This window comes from Epinephelus lanceolatus, chromosome 13, assembly GCF_041903045.1.
Source record: "Epinephelus lanceolatus isolate andai-2023 chromosome 13, ASM4190304v1, whole genome shotgun sequence".
NCBI classification, from domain to species: Eukaryota; Metazoa; Chordata; class Actinopteri; order Perciformes; family Serranidae; genus Epinephelus; species Epinephelus lanceolatus.
In genome coordinates this window covers 13,914,411-13,938,499 of record NC_135746.1, presented here as the reverse complement: position 1 = coordinate 13,938,499, position 24,089 = coordinate 13,914,411, and the positions used below count along the sequence as shown (strand labels likewise).

The 24,089-nt window shown below is 41.0% G+C and overlaps 1 protein-coding gene across 1 annotated transcript; it reads left to right on the top strand.

Moving 5' to 3' along the window:
- The first annotated feature begins 346 nt into the window (after nt 1-346).
- Nucleotides 347-18,971, top strand: sh3bgrl2 (SH3 domain binding glutamate-rich protein like 2). Its single transcript, XM_033649369.2, has 4 exons — nt 347-596; nt 9,489-9,674; nt 12,485-12,565; nt 15,950-18,971. The coding sequence occupies exons 1-4, from the start codon at nt 552-554 to the stop codon at nt 15,962-15,964; spliced, it is 327 nt and encodes a 108-aa protein (XP_033505260.1). The 5' UTR covers nt 347-551; the 3' UTR covers nt 15,965-18,971.
- Nucleotides 18,972-24,089: the final 5,118 nt, after the last annotated feature.

The window sequence follows — 24,089 nt, the reverse complement described above, 5'->3', positions numbered from 1 at the left end:
CAAAACTAAGTAGTCCAACTAATCTTAAAAATCAATTTCTCTCTAAATTAATTCATGGCTCCAACAAGGATCTTGCTGTTAAACTAAAAGGTTGAACTCTGACACTGTCAGTAACAATCTGAGCCTGTCAGTGGCAAAACAAGCACTTTTAATAGATATAAATTTGCTCAAAACTTGTCGTCTCCATTAGTCACTAAGACACAAAAACATGTTTAAATAAGTTCCGGGTTGAAAAATACCAAAGTTTTCCTTTAAATCCCTCCTTGGAACAATCACACTGTTTGACCGTGCTTTTATTTTGAAAGCTCAGACCGGAAGTCCAGTCTTCTATGCTGCCTGAAGCCTCAGTGCTGCTGAGAGGAGCTGCGAGCGCCACAGTCAGCAGGAGCGCACGCTGTTTTATTATCATGGCTCAGTTTAAATACTGGAGACGCGTGTGTTGCCTCCTCTGAAACACAGCCAGTAGTTCCAGTCTGATATTTTTGGGGAACAAACGGAACCAGCTGCCACCAAACAGTTTGTCGACTGTCAGACAGTAATTTGGGATTAAAATGGTCATCAAGGTTTACATCGCCTCCTCGAGCGGCTCCGTCGCGGTGAGTTTGTTTGCAAATGTGATTTCAGGCTTGTTGACAGTTGTGTATAAAGTGTGTGGGCATGTTACAGAGACATGTGGGAATATTAACAGTGTTTATTGGTGTTATGTAACTGGAGTGTGAGTGCGACTTAAGAGCAGTGAAAGTGATCAGCATCAGTCAGACAGGAAGGCAGGTTGAGATGCGCATTTGTAATTGGCTGAGTGATTTGTTGTGTGGTCTGGGCATGTGCTAATTTAGCCTGGTGCCTATTGTGTTAAGTGCCTTATAAAAAAAAAAAACAACCCTATATATATTTTTAAATTGAAATTGTATGGGGCCTTTATTATGTAGAAGCTGACAAAATAACAAATTCTTATCAAACTTATGTGTTTGATTTGCAGACATGAGTGGTCCATTCAAAAAGATAAAGTACTAGTCACACCTTACCATATTAACTATGACCTCAAACATGACATACAGTCAATGTCTCTGTGTTTGCCTTGTTAGATTCACTCACACAGCAGATATGTGTGTGTGTGTGTGTGTGTGTGTTTCGGAGTGACTTTACTCTTATTTGTGTTGTGAGATGTTAATTTCAACTCCCTCAACTCCTGAGTGACACTAGGGTGGGGTCCGTACAATTGAGCAGCAGCAGCTATTATGCAAAAGGCTTACTGGAAATTTATAGGACATAGATTTATGTCAGTACACTTAATTAGTAGGCCGTTTACTGGGGGTGTTGTGTAGGGTGGAAATAAAAGATCAACAGAAAAGTCCAGCTTCTCAGATGTGTTGTTTTTCTCGAGTTCTGTGTATGATTGAATATGATTTGGTTCTGGACTGAATGTCAGCACGAAAAAACATCTGATAATGTCACTTTGAGCTCTGAAAAACTACAATATGCCACCATTTTCTGACATTTAACAGACTTATCAGTTAATGGATTAAAGCTGTAGTTGGTCATAGAAATAACTTTTTGTCATATTTGCATGAGACATTACATGAGACGGATAATCTGTGTTCCTCTGCCTCCTCGTAATGCGTCTGATGGCATTATGTTCCTGCGCGTGAACAAAAACAACCAATCAGAGCCGAGGAGTCTTAGATGCAGTTGTCAAGCTTGTCAATCACAATCCGGTCTCACTCTGAAGTCCTCAAAATCCAATCCGACATGATATGCAGCCAGTCCCCACTTTAGTTTAACGGTCTTGGCGACATCAGCGGAAAAGTGGCGGGACAACAATGAAAGTTAAGGTGGCAAAACTAAGGGGGGGTGGATGGGTCCAACAAACACGACTTTCACCGGGGAGAGCTGTGTGTGTGTCGCAGATTAAAAAGCCAAACCCTGTTCTGTTTTTTCCAAAACCCAACCATGTGCGTTAGTTGTTAAAGGAAAAAAAACGTCAATTCGCATTGTTGTACCAACGTAGTGCTTTTATTTTGAAAGAGACTGTATGTAAACGATAAATTTCCTGTGAAAACAGAAGTGTATTTTGAAAGAAGACAATGCAGGTAACAGGCAGAACTTGACACGGCATCCCAGAACATCAACAACCAATGCACCCAGGGTACCTTTCACGTCGTATCTGGGCATGGAAAGTCCATAACCAAACGTCAACATGTGACGAGGTTGGCGTGAGAATGTGTTAGTCAATCACCGCTCCTGAACTATGGTCAAACTGTCAAACTAGGCAGCGCTGATCAAATATGAATCAAGACTCTATCACTGCATTGCCTATTTCTCCCCTCAGATATTTTCAGAAATGTATTTAAGTGTACTGTATAGCTGTAAAATGAGAAAGCTTGAAACCTGGCCACCATTTTGGAAACAGTCGAGCCAAAAACTAAGCTCCGCCCATGAGCCAGAGCAAACCTTCTGATTTCACAGCTAAACAGTACACTAAAATATGTTTCTGAAAACATCTGAAGGAACAAGTAGGCAATGCAGTAACAGAATCCTGATTCATATTTGATCAGGCACAACACTTGGACAATATGCTTTGAAATACAGAGGACCGTTACTCTGTGTTATTTGTGTTTATTTGTCATGTGTATGTGTTTGTTTCATTTATGATTAATATAATTACTTGTTTTGTCTGTTTAGGAGAGAAATACCATTTGTGTTAGAGCAGATTTAAAATTCTAGAGGTGAGGTTTTCACCGTAAGCCCCTAAGGGTTTCTTACCTTTCCTTAACAATCCCTGCCCATGTTTATTTTAGTTTGACAGATTGACCGCCGTTCAAGAGCACGATTGCTAGCCACATTGCTAGCTAACAAACAAACGTTAGCTAGCTTTGTAGTGACTTTTTAACAAAACAAAATGGTCTAAAAAAGCCACTGAGGGGTGAATGGGATGTGTGTTCTGGGCTGCAATAAACCAATGTCCAGTGCGCTTTACCTCCTTGGATTTGGCGATCCATTTATTCTCAAAACAATATATACATGCTCACCAAAACACAGAACATGCGACAAACGTAATGCTTTTCAACAAGCTTCCACAACGCGGTCAAAAACCCATTCCACACTTGATTCTCATCATACATGCCCTTGACGCATGAAAGCTCCACTCGGCGTCCAGTTTAATCCCCAACGAAAGGAAACGAATACAAAGAATGTTATCGTGCTAACTAGCTTCAGGTACCATGGAATGTGATGTTTTTCGTACATTATCCATTTTCTGACATTTCACGCCTGTCTCCTGACTCACTGCCACCCGGGCCGCATCTGTCATGTGGGACATTTCATGGCCAATATCATATATTATCAGCTGGTTAGACACGGCAACAAGCAAAGTCAGCCACATATACTTCTTTGCTGATGGTCAAAGCTGTGACTGTGCTGCTTAAAGTTCAATAAAGTTGAACTCCATGTGATGCAAATTCGCTTTGCCACCACAAGCGAATGTTGTATTTGCTCCATCACTCACAGTGAATGGAAGTGAACACGAGGTGAGTATTCGCCAGTGTTAATTTCACTCATGTGTCACTGACTGCGCCTGTTGCAAATGTCATTAGAAGCATCACAAGGAGGAGAAGGTACCAGATTTTTTTCACAGACTATCCCTCCTTGTGTAGTTTTGTGTGGATGTAGTGACAGTTTCAACACGTATATGACAAATCATTATGTTTATAAAAGTTACCCATTGTATCTTAAATTTAAAAGAAATCCGATAATGAAAATAGTCGTTAGTCGAAGCCCTGTTCCTGTGGTGCCTCCTGGGAGACTACATCCACATGCCATGGCGAAGGCCCAGCTGATATTGAGTACCAGCAGAAAATCGTCAAACAACACTCCTACGTGAATGCTTCAACCCTTAGGTAATGGGGGAAATGAGTAATATATTTATTTTATCATGCTTCATCTCTAGAAGGGGGCAGCACAATCTCTCAGCGTTTACAAAGGAGTTATTTTTAACTCTATGACACATACATTCAAAACACACACTCTTTCTCTCTCACACACACACATGAAGCACAGTCATGCACGCTTGAACAGGTCCGCCATTTGGGTCAGCTATCTGAGCGTTGAGCTCATGTGAATGTAATTTACTGGGAATGCTTTTGAATTGGGTTACATGTGATTGGATGAGGAGGGAAGGTGAGACTGGATCCCTCAGCTGAAACTGAAATGGGTGTGTGTGAGACAGAGATGGAGGGAGACAATAATACTGTGAAAGACAGTGAATTCTGGAGGACAGACAGGTGAAGGACGAGCAGGAGTGTGTGAGCAGACTGAAGGGGAAGCAATAATGAGGCCACTTCAGTGTCCCCCCGTGAAATGAGCAGTTCACAGCTTAACAACAGCAGATTAGTGGGGCGGAAATCATCAGCGCAGAATGAATGAAGTGCAAATTAGGTTACACCCCCCACACAACGCCCCCCACACTCCTCAGTGGATACTCATCAGGTCCAGTCTCGACAATTTTTTTACATTTCATTGCTGTTTTTGTAATTTGCTAATGTTTCAGTGATTATAATAAATGTAGTTTTTAATAATTGAAAATAGTCTCCACCATGTGTCCTCACATTATCTAAGGAATGAATTCATGCTTAGAAAGCGTAAACCCCCCTCTGACAAATACTGTGCAATGTAAGTTAATATAGTTTTTAGTGGTATAGCGATACAGCCTGCTGTAGATCCAACAAATAACAAGTTTATATTTTTTAAATGTTTCGATTTTTTTTGTGTTTCTCAGGATATGTTTTTTTTGTTTTTGCAAGAGGTGTATTTTGTAGATTATTTTCCAAGTACTGTCTTTTCTGTCTATGACTGCAGGATTAATCTAAAAAAACATGTTATCATTTTTAATTTTTTTTCTTTTTGTAAAAAAAAAATAATGTGTATTTGTGTATTTAATTTATTTTTTTTAATTTAAAATACTTCTTTTTACTACTGTAGGATTAATCTAAAAACCAAAATTATAGTTTTGATTTTTTTTCCCCCTATTTTTTCTGCTCAGGAGAGGTGTATTATTTTATTTTATTTATGTATTTATTTGCTATATTGTGTGTCCCTCTGTGTCCATGACTAAAGGATTTTTATTTATTTAAAAAAGCTTATAATTTATATATATGTAAATATTTTCTTTTTTTTTTGCTCAGGAGAAGTGTATTTAATTTAAAAAAAAATAATTTAAAACATTTCTGTATTTCAGGTGACTGTAGGATTAATTAAAAAAAAGTTTATAATTTTCAATTTTTTGTTTTGCTTTTTTTTTGTTCTGGAGAGGTGTATTTTCTTTTTTCTTTTTCTTTTTTGTTTTATAATTTAAAATGTTTCTATTTTTTAGGTAGTGTTACAGCCTATTACAGGTCCAACAAATAAGAAGTTAATATTTTTTTAATTTTCTTATTTAAATTTTCTTTTTTTCATTTTCTTTTTTTTTTTAATTTTTTTCTGTCCCAAGCCCTCTCTTTTTCAAAGTATCTTTCTGTCCATGACTAAAAGATTGGTTGTTTATTAATTTTAATTTATCTTTTTAATTTTCTTTTCTTCTATCCCAACTCCTCTTTTTCCTAATTTCCTTCTCTGGCTGTGACAAAAGGATTGGTCTTAAAAAACTTAATAATTTAAGCATTTTCTGTTTTGTTTTTTTTCCTCAGGATTGGTGTAATTTATTTCTTGTTTTTCTAACCTGTCTCATCTCTTTCTCCATGTACCCCTTCTATCTGTGACTAAAAAAATAGTTAAAAATAATTAAGTTTATAATTTTGAAATTTCCTGAATTCTTTTGTTTGTTTTTTGTTTATTTTTTTGCTCAGTAGAGCTGCATTTTATTTCATTTTTTCTATCCCATGCCCTCTCTTTTCCAGTGTTCCCTCTCTGTTCGTGACTAAGGGATTAACCTCCACTTAATCCCTACATTTAAGAACGTGCTCTCAAACAATGCATGCATACTCAAACACTGTAATGTGAATGTTTGTTGGGGAGTGCAATTTGTGTATGTGTCTTTAATCCCACAGGCACACCAAAATCTGAACACATCCAGCCCCTGACACACACTCTCACTCACCCTCACTGGGGGGGAAGCTCTTTCATTATTTAGGCTCACGCTGCCAGCCTCTCAGCTCAGAGGAAGGTCATGTTATTTGTATCATAGTGGAGAGCAGCAGTGTGATAGACAGCTTAGACTCAGACCACTGACACTATATGGAGTGTAACCTTTGGCCAAAGTAAACAGACATTTGTTTCCCTTTAAAGATTGAATTTATTGGTGCGATTGATTTACTTTGTTGTGAGAGTCCAGATGAGACTTACACACAGAGACAATTGTTGTCAGAGAGAAGACACAACAGATGATCTTGTTTGGGTGTGTTTCTACAATAAACTTCCCAGAACAATCCCTCACTGTCGTCAAGGTTAAACAATAGCTGCATTGTTACGCTTAGCATCAGTTAAATGAAAAACACACATGTCATGTACACACACACAAGCACACAAGGGACGGATATCATGAAACCTGATTGTGTCAGGGTCAACTTCGAAAAATGTTTCCACAAAATAAAAGCCTCTGTTTATATTTGTTCACACTGTCTTGCCCCCAGATTATTTTGAATAATTACTCCTTTTGTCATGTTAATGAATGCTCAGGCATACAAGCATGGCTGAAAGTGAAATTATTACCGACTCTGCAGTGGTTCCAAAAAGAGGAGCAGCTTCAGTAGTGTGGAATAAACTGTGGCATCCTGAATGTTTTATGAACAGCCCCGGACTTCCATGATTTTGAGTCCATGATTTTGTCATAAACCTTTGGTAATGTAAACCTACATGACGTTCACAGCTCGACAGCTCGATCTTGGAGCTGTTTAAATGTGTAATTTGTGATTGGTTTTATTTTGTTGAACTATTAATATTGTAACAGAATCTGAATCTCACTCTGAGTTAGGGCTGTTTCATAGTCGACGCAAAGGCACACAGACGCAAACGCATTGGGACACATCGAGACGCGTTGGCCGCCATGATGTGTGCTTGCCTCTCAAAATGTGTTGTCCTTTTTTTTTTTTTTATACGCGATGCAGTGACGTGTGTAATACCATGCGTTGCCAGCAGGGGTGATAATTCAAGTGACGTACTTGAAATTAACCACTTTTTCTTATTCACAGACGAAGCAGGTATGAAATATGGCGGGCAAGGAGGAAAAACTTTGCAAACTTGTACGGGCACACCCCCATTTATATAACAGTTCTAGTGCCCTGCACTCTAATAGAATAGCAGTACTAACTAGCTACAGCAGTACTAGCTAGCCGGAATGTACCGGTGACTCTGCTACCCCCTATGGCGCGAGCGATGTATTGCATTTTAAGTGTCGCCCGCGTCGCTTGCGTTCAGTGTGTTGACGATAGGCCCGTTTCCACTGAAGAAGTTCCTGGTACTATCTGGGGGGCAGGAACTACTACAGGAACGTCCTCTCGCTCGGCCCTCTCAACCGCCGTGTCTCCACTGAGAGAGTGGAGTAGGAGGAAGGTTCCTGTAAAGTTACGGGCTCTGGATGTGACGTAATCGTTGCGTGACATTTACCGGGGCGACGTAGGGACGCCGTTAGCTGATAGCCCTTAGCGGTGTCTGTAATAACTCACTAAATGGCCCGTGAAAAAAAAATCCAGCGGATGTTTTAGTTACAACATGATTGAGCTAACTGGAGTAGTTTTATGTCGTATCCGACAACGGGAGGTTTTTAACAGATGACGTCCTGATGTTAGCTTTGCTAACTGTCCCTGTCAGCTGCAGCCACTGATGCTTTCTAGACATCGTGATTTCCCAAAACTGAATAAATACCACACATAGCAACACAAAACTGCTTTGTTAGCTCAACCATGTTGTAACTAAGATATCCGCTGGAAAGAATATTTTTTTCACGAGTTTTTTTACATGGCGGAGGAAGCTATATGAATGAGCTAATCCTCGTCTGCTGAGTTTTAAAAATGCCGGCTATTTTGTTGCTTTCTGTTGACATCACATCCCTCCTTGAGTATATCCAATCAGCACAAAGTAATCCCCAAGCCCCAGCCGGGAGTCTTTCGGGGTCGTTCTGAGTACCTACTCCGAGGCAGGGACTTGTTTAGCCCCCGTAAAAGTTCCGGAACTCTGTCCTTCGGGGGTGGTTCCTGTGGTGGAGACACGCACCAACGGCCCCGGCCCCGTAAAATTACCCCGAAGTTCCTGCGGTGGAAACGGGCCTTATGAAAGGAAGTGTATTGCTCGCGTCGCTTGCGTCGACTATGAAACGGCCCTTACTGTTGTTGTTTACAAACTAAAGAAATGAGAGGGAATTTTAATTTTTACTGAATATTTGAAGGCAAACTGTAAAACTATATTACTTATTTTGTTGCAATACTGTTTTCTTAAATTAATTAATACATTTTTAAAACTAATTTGTCATATCGAGAATATCATTATCACAAAAATACCTTGAAATATTGTGATAATATTTTAGGGCCATATCCCCCACCCCTACAAGACGTGGGCTATACAGAGCCCACAGAGTCCTGAAACGTGATATATTTTATTTCGTTTTCGTTTTTTAAGTTAACTATCTGTTGGGAACACAAGGTAAACGTCAGGAGCTCTGTGGGACTGTCTCTGAAGTGTGTTTTCGACTTTCCCTTCCGTGGGAGTTTTCTGTCTTCTAAAAATATCCTTGATTTTTTTTTCTTCTTCTCTCAGCATTGACAAACACTGTCACACAGTTTCAGTCACAGTCAGAGTGTCCCAGAGCACATACATGAACAATACCACAGGGAGCTGTTGCATCCATCCTGAGACCATGAATGGGAAAGTTTGTTGCATAGTCGTCAGGACGGGCTCCCTCTTGGCTTGGGAGGTGCAAGAGGGCACACAGCTGCAGTCATGGTTGAACTATGTCTACACAAACACTAATTCATTACTTTTATAGAACAGAATGATAATAATAAGTAATTATATATAGAGATGTATGATGGATTTTAGCGTATAGCCTCCTCTGAAATCCAGTACACTCTACTGATGTACTATAAGGTGATACTGTACTGTACAGGAGAAAGATGTCAGCGCTCCGATTTTAATCATAATCTCCTCCACTAATCAATAATCCTTCTTAATGACCAGCTGAGTTGCTATATAGTGAATACATACAGTATACTCCACATGTGTGCTCTGGTTCAGTGGGTGTCAGCTTACTGTTTGTCATTGCAGGAGTGTAAGCACCCAGCTGCTTGGTTGAGAGCAATGTGCATACACAGAGGGAAAGCCACACATATAGTGTCCAGCTCCTTTATGTCCACATACATTAAGGCAATATGAGTTTATGCCTTTGGTCACATTAGCTCATTATTAATGTAACAATTGTCATTTTTATCATAATGTACAACTGTATCCCAAACCATCCCTCCTCCACCCTCTTTCTTCCTTGTGTCCGTTTCGACCTGTCCCAGGTAAAAAAGCACCAGCAGGCAGTGGTGGGTTTCCTGGAGGCCAACCGAATCAGCTTCCAGGAAGTAGACATCACCATGCTGGAGGAGCAGAGGCTCTGGATGTACCGCAACATCCCCAGAGACAAGCAGCCGGAGAAAGGCAACCCACTGCCTCCGCAGATCTTCAACGAGGATCGCTACTGTGGGGTATGATGGATGTTTGTTTGTGTGTGTGATATAATTGGAGACAGTGCTGTGGGAGCTAATTTTAGTTTGTTTACTGGGAGATCTCGGATGTTTAAAGTTTAGGACCACGTTCTGAAGGGCCATGAGATACAGTCTATAGTCAAACAGTCAAAACATTTATCTACAGCCTGTATTATGTGGCAGGCTGACAAAATATGCACAAGACATTAAACGAAACATCATTCCGGAGCTGAGGATGCAGCAGACTGATAGCAACAGACAGATGATTACTGTAAAATTGGTTATCTTTGTGTCACTTTGCATTACATTAACAAGTGGGAGCTTACTGAGCGAGGGCTTCCCGCATCTAAATTGGACAGCGGGCCTGCGTTACGTAAAACTGCATGATGGCAAAGTGATGTGTATAATCATGGGCGAGGTCCCTGGACTTAAATTAACAAGTTAGTGCAGGTCCGGATTTGACTTGGAGGAAATTACGAGTTATGGGTCGGTTCTGTTACTGGACACTGCAGATGTGTGGATTTGCAAAACTAGCCCTGTACAGGACTCTGCTTTAAGACGCATTCACACTGGCACTATTTGGTCCACTTTAAATGAACCCTGGTCCGCTTTCACAGATAGTTTGGCTCCTTTGGAGTGGTGTGAACGCTCATTCTGACTCTGGTGCGGACCAAACGAGCGAACCCTGGTCCGCTTGAAAACAGGGGGTCTCGGTTCACTTGCAAGTGAACCCTGGTGCGGTTCGCTTACAGTGGGAAATGCAAACAGACTATCCAGCAGATCAAAGAGAGGAAGTAAACCAAAGAGAGGAAGTGACGTAGAGCACATGCATTTTGGCGTTTGGTGTTTTAGTGGTGACCCGGCTGAAGGGGATGGATTTCCATTTTCAGTCCTGGCCAATCAATGAGCCAGGTTTTATTCTTCCTCATGCTTTTTTTCTTCCTGGTCAGTGGTCCTTTCGGGCAGTACTGTCCCCAAATGAGCAGCTGTTGTAACTGCGTGAAGTTGTCCAGGCAGTTTGGTCTGCTTTAAAAAGTGCAGTGTGAAATTTTTTGGCATTCCCCGCCCAATCCAACCAAGTCCCCCGGACTATCCTGGTGTGAATGCGCCCTTAAAGTCACAGTGAAATGGTAGTTAGAGCAATTAAATCAAATTTAGAATCATTATTAGGAAATGTAAGCAAAGGTTTTACCAATTGAGATCCAAACACACTCCGTAGTTTCGCTCTGTTAGTTTCTACAACCTACAAGCAAGTGTTGTCTCATGTAATGGACAGAGTAAGCTAACTGCCCCAAAGCACATTTGATTGGATACTTTTTTGTTGCTAAATTCAAATGACATATCAAAAATATTGTAATTTTACAGAAGGAGTAAAGAGAGGCATTTTGATAAAAAAAAAATAAATATTGACTTTTTTTTGTAAACCATGAAATTTTATATACATGGCTGTTTGTTAATGCTCACACTGGTTATGTCAGTAGTTCATATCAATGTCACTCAGTACAAGGTTGAGCAGGAGCGAAGCCAGACATAAGCCCCTTTTACACTGACAGAATTTGGCGATTGTTGGGCCGTTTTGCCGGCAAGCTGCGAGTGTTTAGACACACAGAGCCAGATTGGCAAGTTGATTCGAGGTGCCCAATTTTCCGCCTCGTAGTACTGTACTGCCAATGCTGAAAGAAGACTGATTGGGTTTTCCTGCAAATTTGCACAATTCCTATCTAAAATGGCTATAGAGACAGACAACCATTCATACTCACATTGAAACCTACAGACAATTTAGATTCACCAATCAACCTGCATGTCTTTGGACTGTGGGAGGAAGCTGGAGTACCTGGAGAAAACCCACACTCACATGGGGAGAACATGCAAACGCTGCACAGCAGGGCTCCGGAGGAAGGAGTCCCTGCATTATTCTGGGAAAAACATGATAGTTGCCAAAGGGAAAAAACATCCTGTAGATCCCATATCCCATTTTATATCTACTTTTTCTCTAACTGTCTTCATCATTCTGAAGCCGTAGCACAACAAATGTTTAGGATGAGTCATTTTCACTCCTCAGACCTCAAAAAAGGAAAAATGGTCTGATGTTACTATTTTTAAGTTACTTAACATAGGTAGGGTAGGAATTTGGCCTAAGGACCATTACTAATCTTGAGACCTAGTTTAGCCATACTGTGCTGGAGTAACAGAATGAATATTTATTTAACAAATCTGCTCTGTTTGAATCCATCCCCTAATAATCTGGGCTGCTCTGACTGCAAATCAAGGATCCATAGCAAACAGGGTCTTGAGTAATCTGAGTTGAATGTTTGGCCAACAGAACATTTGCTCAATTATTTTAGATTTCATCAGGGAATAGTGAAGCAGGATAAACAACATGGGTCAGAATATTATCTGAATGACGCAAAGTTGAAGGTATTTTTAAAAGCCGAAAACATTCGAGCCTGGAGGCTCCTGACACCACTCCCCTCTCCGCCCCTGAGGTCAAACTACCTACGCTCCTACGCTGGTGAATGAGTTTGACCAGTTAGTGCTGGCCAGTTTGTGTCCTCCGCTGAGTTTGCACGCCACTCTGTAATCCCGCCTTAATCCAGTTTCACGGATGGGGCAGATTATCTGCTCTGCCTGCCGTCACTCTCACTGGCCAAGGTAATCCAACATTACTCTGCAGTGTCATGGCCACTATATTATATTAAAAGCAAACATGCTGGGATCTTTTGGCAGCGATGTTTACAACCATGTTTCAGATTTACACATTATGTAACATCCTCTTTTTTTTTTGTCCCCCCCGCCCCCTCTCTCTTTAGGACTATGAAGACTTCTTCCAGTCAAAGGAGGACAACACTGTGTTTGCATTCCTTGGGCTCAGCTCCCAACCCTCAGTGAAAGTAAGGGAGAGTATACAGGCATTTGAAGAGACACACACACACACACACACACACTGCTGTCTCCGTGGTGTAAATCACACAGCCAGCGAGGTTTGCTGTCAGTCTCGACTTCCTCAAACGCCGAACGCAGTGCCAGTGGACAGAGTTAATCTCAATGCTCAGACGACGAGGAAAACAAATACAAAATATCTCTCATCTTCATACTGGAATTGGACTCGGATCACGTCTGTGCTGGTGAAAGAACATTTCAGGGACCGTTCGATGATCCACTCAGTTAACATCAAAGGATCTTATTTCCATTCATCACTAAGGAGCATTTATTTGATTTTCCTGCAGTCGCATCCCTTTTCAGCCTCTCCTCTAGAGGTTGATTAGATAACTGAGTTAAAAGAGATCTGATTACACCGGCAGGATATTGCAGAAACATTCACCGTGGACATGATTCATAGATGTCTGGCTGTATAGTAGGGATGGACCCGAGGCTGAATATGATATTTGGGAAAGCACAAATAATGTGATGGAAACAGATGTTGATTCTACCTGAAGTGCTCATTGTTATTCAGGGGAAATATTGACATGTTTGTGCATCATGTTTCTTCTAATCGATTCATATCATTATCTATGACCACAAAATAAAAATGCACAGTCTGTTTGCATTTATTTCATGGCTATTTTAAGTGATTTCTTTTTGAAATGTTAGACAATACTTGTTGAAAACATGCTGTTTCTTTGTCCAGGATTTTTTGGGCAGGTCTGAAATCATGGCTTGATGACACACTGGAGCTATCCTTAAAGGGATAGTGCACCCAAAAATGAAAATTCAGCCGTTATCTACTCACCCATATGCCGAGGGAGGCTCAGGTGAAGTTTTAGAGTCCTCACAACACTTCCGGAGATCCCAGGGCAGAGGGGGTAGCAAAACAACTCCACCTAATGCAGGCTGACGGCACCCCAGATTAAAACGTCCAAGAACACCGAACTGAAACCATAAAATATCTCCATACTGCTTGTCCGTAGTGATCCAAGTGTCCTGAACCCCCGACATAAAAAGTTGTTTGGAAAAATGTCATTTGAACTCTGTTTTTAGCCTCATTGTAGCCTGTTGCTCTGACTGCTTCTGTGTACACCGAGCTCACGTGTGTGTGCTTGCGCGGGAGACCAGCGAAAGCACGTGAACACACATGAAGGCGGTGCCCATGTCTCACGGTCTCGCGCAAGCACACACACGTGAGCACGGTGCCCAGAGAGGCAGTTAGAGCTACAGGCTACAATGAGGCTAAAAACAGAGTTCAGATGACGTTTTTCCAAACAACTTTTTATGTCTGGGCTTCAGGACACTTGGATCACTACGGACGAGCAGTATGGAGATATTTTGTGGTTTCAATTATGCATTTTTTGGACGTTTTAATCTGGGACGCCCAGCCTGCATTAGGTGGAGTTGTGCTGCTACCCACTCTCCCCTTGGATCTCCGCAAGGGATGTGAGGACGCTAAAACTTCACCTGAGCCTCCCTCGGCATATGGGTGAGTAGGTAATGGCTGAATTTTCATTTTTGGGTACACTATCCCTTTAAGATAACCTCTCCCCAACTATATAAAACTTACTACTAATGTGAAAGTGAGTTGTTTCATTCGGCCCCCAGAGAGTTTGTTGCGTTCCACGAGCTCTCTGAGCTATTTTAGTCTGTTAAATGCCACAATCGTAAGACAAGAGCAAAATAGCTGTCACTAACGCACCTTTCAGTCTTTCAGCCCAAATCAGCTACGCAGCTCACCTGCAGTTATTGTTTACTGCTGATACTGCTGTGTGTGTGTGTGTGCGTTGTGCTAACGTTAGCTGCTGAATGAGAGGCTGTTGGCGTGCAGCTGCCCTCTCATTATTCAGTTCAGAGGGTGAGCGCTGTGCTATTATTGAATGTGTGTGCTACTGTGTTAGCTGCTAACGAGAGTCTGACGATGCCCAGGTGGTTGTTCTTCAGCTCAGGGGTCGTGTTTGTTACTCCTGTGCTACTGAGTTAGCTGCTAATAAGAGTCTGTCGCTAATGTTAGTTGCTAATGAGAGTCTGATGATGCCCATGTGGTTGTTCTTCAGCTCTGGGGTTGTGTTTGTTACTCCTGAGCTACTGAGTTAGCTGCTAATAAGAGTCTGTCACTAACGTTAGCTGCTAACGAGAGTCTGACGATGCCCAGGTGGTTGTTCTTCAGCTCTGGGGTCGTGTATGTTACTCCTGAGTTACTGAGTTAGCTGCTAATAAGAGTCTGTCACTAACGTTAGCTGCTAACGAGAGTCTGACGATGCCCAGGTGGTTGTTCTTCAGCTCTGGGGTCGTGTATGTTACTCCTGTGCTACTGAGTTAGCTGCTAATAAGAGTCTGTCGCTAACGTTAGCTGCGAACGAGAGTCTGTCGCTTCACATTAGCTTGTTTTTTAGATTAGGAGGTGTGTATGTTACTATGCTACTGAGTAAGCTGGTAACAAGAGTGCGTCCTTTCACAGCAGCTCGTTTTTTGACTCGGGGGGCTTGGTTACTGTGCTACTGAGTTAGCTGCTAACAAGAGTGTATTTTCTCGTCACTTATCTGTGGCTTGAGCTTCAGCTCAGCTCCTTTGGCGGACATGCCCCCAGCGTTTCATCGAAAGAATTCTGCACATTTTTCACAGCTTTGAAACCTAATTTTATATATATTATTTTTTTAATCATTCTAATTTGGCTTGGTGGTTAAAACACATTTTCTTTGATGTGACACACTCGTTACACATATTTATTTTTGCTTTACCTGGACTTTAAACAGAGTTGGGACATAAATGTGTTATTAGGAAATAAAAGGTCCAATGAAATAAATAAAAGTAGTCTTTTGAAAAATGTTTGTCTTTTTTAAAAATAATGACCTATTTATTTATTTATTAAAAATACAATGACTCATTCATATATTCATTCATCTTATATTTACAATTATTTATATTACTATATTATAATACTTCCTCATTTATTTATTTCAGGATTTATACGCGTATAGACAGTTCATAAAACTTAGTTTACTTAAAATAAAAAATAAGACAGTGAGAGATATGAAAAGTACAGTGCGATGATGAGGAAATATACGTCATAGTTAATTATTCCATTATTGAAGCAATTTTGGTGCTTGAAAGCACAACAGTTGCATTGTCAGTGAATAATAGTTAGAAAATGTGTCCTAATTTAACAGGACTCCTGGTATAAATCACCCACTTCTGGTCTTTTATCGGAATACAGATAAAATATTTTTTTTTAGTTGAGCAGATACAGATAATGACGTCTCTGTACATCTACCATGTAGCATGTGCAGTCTTGTAAAGCTAATGTTAATGATTGTTTAATCTCTGTACCCTTTCCCCCTTCTCTCTAGGATTCTGAGTCATAGCCTGGATCAAACTGCTGGTATGTAACGTCCAGGGAACCTCAAGATACGAGGACAAAAACTGCATCATTTCCCATGTTCTTCCTCCTACGACGACGACAGCACGTTGCCAAACATCAGACCCTACGGATTTCACCCAGTATGACCTCTCCTGACTCTTTAAACAACATTCCACCATCACTTACAGAAGTGTCTGATTCTCAAGAGAGACTTGATCACAGAAGGAGGGGACTGACTTTATGATGGATGCAATTGTGTTTCCTTTTCTTGTTTAGCACACACTGTGATCGGCGGCAAACACTGTCAGTAGCATAGATTCTGTGCACACTAGATGTAGCAGCTTAAGCATCAGTAGACGAGTAAGTTTAGGTCAATCTGAATTGCAGTGGATGGGGAAAGAACTGGTTGGGTGCAGCAGTGCAGCACAAGTCACCTGAATACACACCCATGTTGCGTGTGTATGCCTTAGTGTGTGTGCGTGTGTGTGTCTCAATCAGCAGCTGTTAATGAAGGCTGTGTTAAGTGATGGGACCTGAGAGGCGGCACTTAATGCAACCTGAAACAACCCGAGGTCTAGCCATTATGTCTGGCTGTGTGTGTGTGTGTGTGTGTGTGTGTGTGTGTGTGTGTGCGTGCTTTAGCAGAGGTGACGGTGACACTGCAGTTTGCCACAGCAGATGAGACCAAATGCTAAGAATCTTAAAACATACGAGGGATATACATGATACTCAGAATCATTGCCAGCATTTAAAGGGACAGTTCACCCCCAAAATCAAAAACTAGAGTTACTGTGGTCAGACATTAGGAAAGAAACATGATGACAATGCACCTTAAAATTACTCAGAGCTCAGTCAAGGTTCCACTTTTGAACTCTGGTTTCCAGGGGAATATCCTGTGATTTGCCATCCTCCCACCACCCCAACCTGTCTCTTCATAAGGACTGTTCCCATCTTTACTCCCTTCAGCCCATGTGGTCATGTGATCGCAGCCTTCCCATAATGACAATGGATATGTACAACTTTTGGTGCATTACTTATTGTAGGAAAATTAAGAACAGTGCATGAGAACAGCCTGATATAATGGAATTAGATGGCACTGGGCTTGTGGTGCTGAAATCGCCAAAAAATAAATTTGAAAAACTCAACAGCACTGTCTCTTTGCAGAAACCATGACCTGATAACTCAAAATAATCCACATACCTTGTGTGACTAGTTTCATGTAGGAACTATTTTCTCTGGACCAAACCACATCTGCCAACCTTATCATCGCGCAGAATGAAGCATTTATCTACTGCTAGCTCACCTAGCACCACTGAGCTAGCTAACATTACAGCTCAGCTGAGGAGGACGACATTAATGTTTACATCTCGCGCTGTCAGGAGCATGAAACTCTTGTCCATGAGTAGATGCACTCTTCCTTCTGCGTGGTGATTGTGGGGTGTAGTTCAGTAGTAAGAAAATAGTTCCTCCATGAAACTGCTCACAACAAGGTCTGTGGATTATCTTGAGTAACCAGGTCATGACTTCTGGAAAGAGACATTGCTGTTGATGTTTCTCAAATGTATGTTTTTGGTGCTTTGAGCACCACAAGCTGAGTGCCATCTAGTTCCATTATATTGGAAAAGACAGACATCTCTACGGCCGATATCTCCAACACTCCGCAACTCACACCCAAACTATCTAGACTGATAATTAGCACTACAGGTAAGAGGAGAAATATGTACTTTTGATTTTATGGTGAACCATCTCTTTAAGTTTGTAGCCACTGTCAAATAAAACAGATGTTCTTCTATCATTCCACTGCCAACTAGTTTAATTAAAAGACAAGGTGGCTGTTATTCTCTATCTTTTTCTAGCTGTCTACAAATCAAAAAAGATGACCAAAGCCAACAATGTGTTAGTCTGCTTTTCAGTACATTCTGATACAAGTTCTCAGCCCATTTGTCCCTACTGAAGGTGAAATACTTTAAAAACAGGTTTCAAATATATAGTTTCATTTATTTAAAGGCCAAGTTGTTACCCAAAACAGCTGGGCATTGTAGTTTTTAGCAAAAATGAGTAAATAGCATTTGTCAGGGCTATTTTAAGACGTGGATTAACACACATTTGATTACAGCAGTAGTATTTACAGCAGCAGGACGGTGTTTGTCGGATTGACTCAACGTTAAACTACAGTGCCCAGGTTCATTATAATGACAGAACATGTCACCCAGTGCAACAGTGCGGCTCATTCATGTGTTTTTGATAGTTCTTGGACAACAGTGGAGCCCTGTGGCACAGAGGAGTAAGATATCAGGCTCTAGCTGCACAGACAATTTGTCAGTCGGATCAATTTATTGTTGGTTTTGGTCTTTTCGTGGGATTTGTTGATAACATGAAAAATATTGCCAGCTTCATCCTCTAATCCAGACAGCTATAGACAAAGCATGTTTACAATCAGGGTCGCATGAGTACACCTCACAGATTATTACTCCGAGTCTTATCAGACAGAGGACAGGAGATAAGATATCAGAGATAGTGGCAAAGCTCTGCACAGACAGACCTAGACTCTGCTTCCCCTTCTCTTCATATTACCAAATGATGGGAGCAGACTGCCCTCTGTGTGTTTAAAATATTATGAAATGAAAACAGGTTGACACATCATGACCAACTCATAGTCCTGTCATCCAGTGTGTATTCTGTGGTCTCCGTCCCCGACACCAGCACTAAGCATTTTCTCCTCACGTCTCTCATCCTTATTAAATTATCACGGGTGGGTGGTCGACTAATTCCTTTATGTTCACACATGAAGGACACAGAAGCAGATGCACCCTCACTTGCCATTCCTCTCTAAATGTCGTGCCATCATGTGAAAGGTTGTCATTTTATTTAAGATCATGTGGGGGACATAAAAGTTTATCCGTCACTGTCGACACTACATTCCTATTTGCTAAGGTGTATCCTCATGTATCGTGAAATCATGTGAATATTTGTGAATGTAAACTGACTAAATGTACTTCATGTTACACACCTCTCTGCCCATGACTCTGTTGTGCTTAATTGTTGTATATTTTTCTGTTTATGAGATACTCAGTGATACTTTACAGTGTTAAAGCAGATTACAGTTTTTTAAGTTAATTTGCCTCAGTGTTTTTCACGTGTTCATGAAAGACTCAGGGGTGCACCGTCAGGAGATGCAAACCCGGCAAATGTTTGGGGCCACCCATGAAATTTTGGAAAAGGGCCTCAGATGGCCGCTCTGATTGGTAAAATTTGCGATGACAGCAATAAACCTAATAAACTTACTAGGGATAGACCGATATGGATTTTTTAGGGCCGATGCCGATACCGATTTTTTTCCATCACCCTTAGCCGATGACCAATTATGGACTGCCGATTTTCTTGAGCCGATATTTGGGGCCGATACTGCTTTTGCTCCCTCAATTTACATTAAAAAAAAAATGACACAATGATAACAAATATTACAGGTCTCAAGTTTAAAATAAGAAACATTTATTGAACAGTAAAAAATACTAAAACAAGATGGAAAGTTGAGGTAGAACAGGTAGAATATTATTATTATTATTATTATTATTATTAGACATTCAAATAAAAAAAAGAGTTCAGTGCTCTTAAATCTTCCAGCAATGTCGTTATAAAATAAACAAATATTTAAGCTGAAGCATAAATAAAACAACAACTACTGTACACAGTAGGATTCGCTGCATGTGCGCTGCAGGGTCTTCCGGCAACACAGAGCTGCCCGTGGATGCCTGTCTGTAAATCATGTCAGGGAAAAATAAATCTGCGAACCCATGCGCGTATCAGCCAATGCCGATACAAGTAAAAAAACTCAAATATCGGCCCGATATATCGGCCGGCCGATGTATCGGTCTATCCTTAAAACTTACCATTAAAGGTCTATACAGTTATGTATGTGTATGAACACGAGGCAAGTCCATTCATTCCAATGGGAATCTCTGTGATATCCAATGAACCTGTGAAACTCCTCCCCTCTGCAATTTGCCTCAAGTACTGTACATTAACAAATTTGAATTTTTGCAGTGGATTTCGGAGAGACGGTATGACAGAGTGCTAGTTTTGCTGTCAGGCTGCTAACAGGCTATTTTCTTCAGTTCAGCCCGTGTTGGTCATCAGGTGAGTTTGTCTGATCAGAAAAAACTTGTTTATCTAGTTTTAGGACATTTGAATCTGAGGAACGTTATTCTGCTAAAACATGGTTAAGACATTATATACATTACAGTCAGATTGTCATTACCACATGTACCTGGCAGGTCCTGTTTTTGTGCTGGTAATGTTTCAAGCTCGTCTCTCCCCCATGGCTACAGGTAGTTCTATCAGGTTTCTATTCATCAATAAAGAAATGCACTTCCTTGCGTTGGACACTAGAGGCATCATCCATATATTGACAGATCTACAGACACCAGTCACATAACGGGGCTTAAGTGGGGCCTGTTCTAGCTACAGTACAACAGCTGGATTAGTTGGGACATTTGTTAGGTCTTACCGTCAGCACAATAAAAACGAGCATACGTCTCTGGTCACCAGAAATGAAAGAAAAAACAAGAGGAAGAGGAAAAACAACACCGTTGTTGGGGGACCTCAGTGGGCTTCTTTGCCTGGGAACCCCCTCTCCAGATTCTAGGAATGCCATCTGTAATATTACTACAAAGTAAGTTGGCCTCAAAAAGCAATAAAAGTGGTACCCATTTTTTTCTTTGCATATGTGAGATCAGTCTATAAAAACAATTGACATCTTTGTCTTGGAGGTATCCGTCTGAAGCCTCTTTGTTGTGGTGGTGGGGAGGGCTTTTTTTTGTGATGCAGAAAACCCAAATTGCCAACTGAAAACAAATGTTTGTGTTGCTTGTGTAGTATTATACCTACAGAATCAGAATAAACTCAGTGGATGAAGATCACTACCTCTTGGATCCACCTTTGTGCAGTGATTGGGACTGGAAAAGACAAATGGACTCCAATACAGACTCCAGAGACAGGTGAGGTAGAAAAGACAGTCAAGCAGAGAACACCGTAAAACTTTAATTAGTAGCCCGGGCTATTATTTGCTTAAATCACTGAAATCAACAGTCCCATATTTGGGACAGGCCTTTAATTCCTTTCACAGCAAAGATGGGAAATATAATCAAATTGTTTATTTAAACCAGTATGACTATTGCTTGTAAAAAAATTACACTTCAGATAATATATCAGTTATGAATTTGTTATAGCTCCAACAGACAACACATCAGAGAGAGTTATGGCACTCGAGGATTTAGACACCTGGCATACCGACACAACACCCTTTTATCCGAACAATTCTCACAACTTGGATTCATTTGAATGAAAAACCCTTTCGATTCTTTGATCTGAGGACCCTTATAGACTTAAGAATTATGAATAACTTACAGGGTAATCAAGGAATTGACACATGACAATTCACATGACTTTAGGATAGCCAACAAACTGGATTTATACAGGAATTGCTTGGCAACCAGACCAGGCCTCTATTTGTCAAAATGTGTAGCTACACCAGGCTAATAAAAGGGACTGGGTGTTTAATGGAAGATTCACAGTAAGTCTGAAGAGATCACTGTACATAAAAGGGCGAACTAAAGGTTATGGTATGGAAGTATTTCTTATCCAATTACTCGATTATTTGATGGATTAATTGGTAGAATACTGGATAACTGAAATTATTGATAGCTACAGCCCTATTAAAAACACTGAACACCTGCATCTCCCCAAATAAAGCAACAGCCTTAAATCTTTTTTGACAACTTTTAAAAAGTTGCTTATTTTTCAAAGCCATTCGTAACTTAGTGCTGCCTCTACTGGCAGGAGCTGGAATACTAAAATGTAAGAAATGTAGCAGCTGTGTTTTTTTCCGAGATTATCTCTTGCTAGTTGTCACTTTGATCTGTTCCTCTTTGAAGTTGCCTGTGCTTGGACCATCCTGTTTTTGACATAGTGTCCCCCTGCCCCGGATGAGTTGTAATGTCATTTCCCATCAGAGAATGATGCAAATCGCTGTGTCAGTAATGATTTACCCAGACATCAATATGTGTTTAACCTGCTGTCCAAACCTCAGGATCCTCAGTTCTGTCATTAGTGAATACTGATAGAAGACCGAGGTCACTGCTTCACTACTGTTAGAGCCTCTGGCTGTGCTGCTGCTCTGTTGTCTAGAATAGGGGTTTCCAAACTTTTCCATGCCAAGGCCAAGTAGCATTATCTCTTGGACGGGCCCCCTCTTTTACAAGATGTCTTTAGAAACTCATTGACAATGCTACAGCACACGTAGTCCATTCCAGGACAGTAGCTTGCTGCATGACTGTGGCTGACTGCCTGGACAGATGTTTTTCCTTCTGCTTTTATAAGCTGCTGACTGTTCTTTCTGCCTATGCTGGATGTTTCTGTTTCAAAGTGACGCTGAAGTTTACAGTTCCAAATACTCGTTTGAGAGTCTCAAGGCAGAGAACTCATTTGGGGCATAGCCATTCGTCTTGTGCAGGAGGAAGCGTGCATCTACTGCTAGCTCACCGAGCACCACTGAGCCAGTCGAGGAGGACGCCAGTAATGTTTATGTCCTGCGTTGTCAGGAGCGTGAGGCTCTCATCCATGAGTAGATGCACGCTTCCTTCTGCATGGTGATACAGCTCACTGGTGCTAAGTGAACTATCAGTAGATTCTGTGCAGTGATATGGTTCTCGGGTGTAGTTTGGTAGAAAAAGTTCCTTCATGAAACTGCTCACAACAAGGTCTGTGGATTATCCTGAGTAATTTTGATTTCTGGAAAAAGACATTGCTGTTGAGTACTTCAGATGTATTTTTTTGGCACCTTTGTGCACCACAAGCCGAGTGCTGTCTGTATCTGTCATAATCGAGTGAAGGCAGACTTTGAAGTTGTCAAAATCTGGTGCTCGGGCAGTGACTTACGGCATCAGACATTGATGAAAAAAACGTCCTTTAACGTTGGCATGATACGGGGCCTGTTGCCGTTATAGTTTAGCAGTACTTGGCGCCGTTGGGGAAACGTGGTGGGACAGGAACTAAAGTAGAGGTGGCGAAGGTCAGCATAGGGCGGACTGGAGGGGTGGTGGATGTGTCCAACACGCAATGCCCTTCACCCGGGAGAGCGGTGTTTGCGTCCTGTAAGATTATAAAGCCAAGCCCTGTTCTTCTTTCCTAAACCCAACCATGTGCGTGAGTTGTTGGAGGAAAACAAACAATTTGCGTTGTTGTATTGATGTGGGGCATTTCTTTTGAAAGAGACTGTATGTAAACGGTAAATTTCCTGTGACAACAGAAGTGTATCTTGAAAGAAGACAATGCATGTAACAGGCAGAACTTGACATGGCGTCCCAGAACGTCAACAACCATTGACCCAGGGTACCTTTCACGTCGTATCTGGACGTGGAAGGTCCACATCCAAAAGTCGATATGTGACGAGGTCGGAGGCAGAATGTGCTGCCATGGCCGATTTCTCCAACTCCAAACTGATGAACAGCACTATGGGTAAGAGGAAAAACATCTATTTTTGGCTTTAGTGATGAACTTTCAGTATGTTTGTGAGCATGGGCGTGATGTATGTGAAATACTGTGACAAAAGTGCAGCATCAAGAGGAAGTTTGAGGTGTGGCTCCTTTCCAAAATGGTGACATGTGCAGCAATAACAGGAGGCAAATTAAGGAAATTGTGTGCAAACAGATGGCAAAACCAGGCGACCTAAAATGCTGAATAAACAAATTGGTTAACAAGTCAGTTATGCAATATCCGAGTAGCTTTGTTGTTAGAAAAAAAACCCATTTATAACATTCCACCACATCCATAGAAACAAATTAAAACAGATGGGGATAACCATGGCCAACAGATGACATACAAGTTAATCTCCTCATTGTGCATGCAATTTATTTTATTATATTAGTTAAACAGGGACGGTGCTTACTGATTAATAGGAAAAATATATATAAATGAGTTAGCCCAAATGCCAGATGTTAAAAAGCTAGCCTTAAAATAGAATAACACCACATGTCCTGCAAAATTCATATACATAACATAAATAACATATGCACAAATTAGTACAGTAAACATCCACCAATAAATAATGCCACAGTATAACACAATATGGC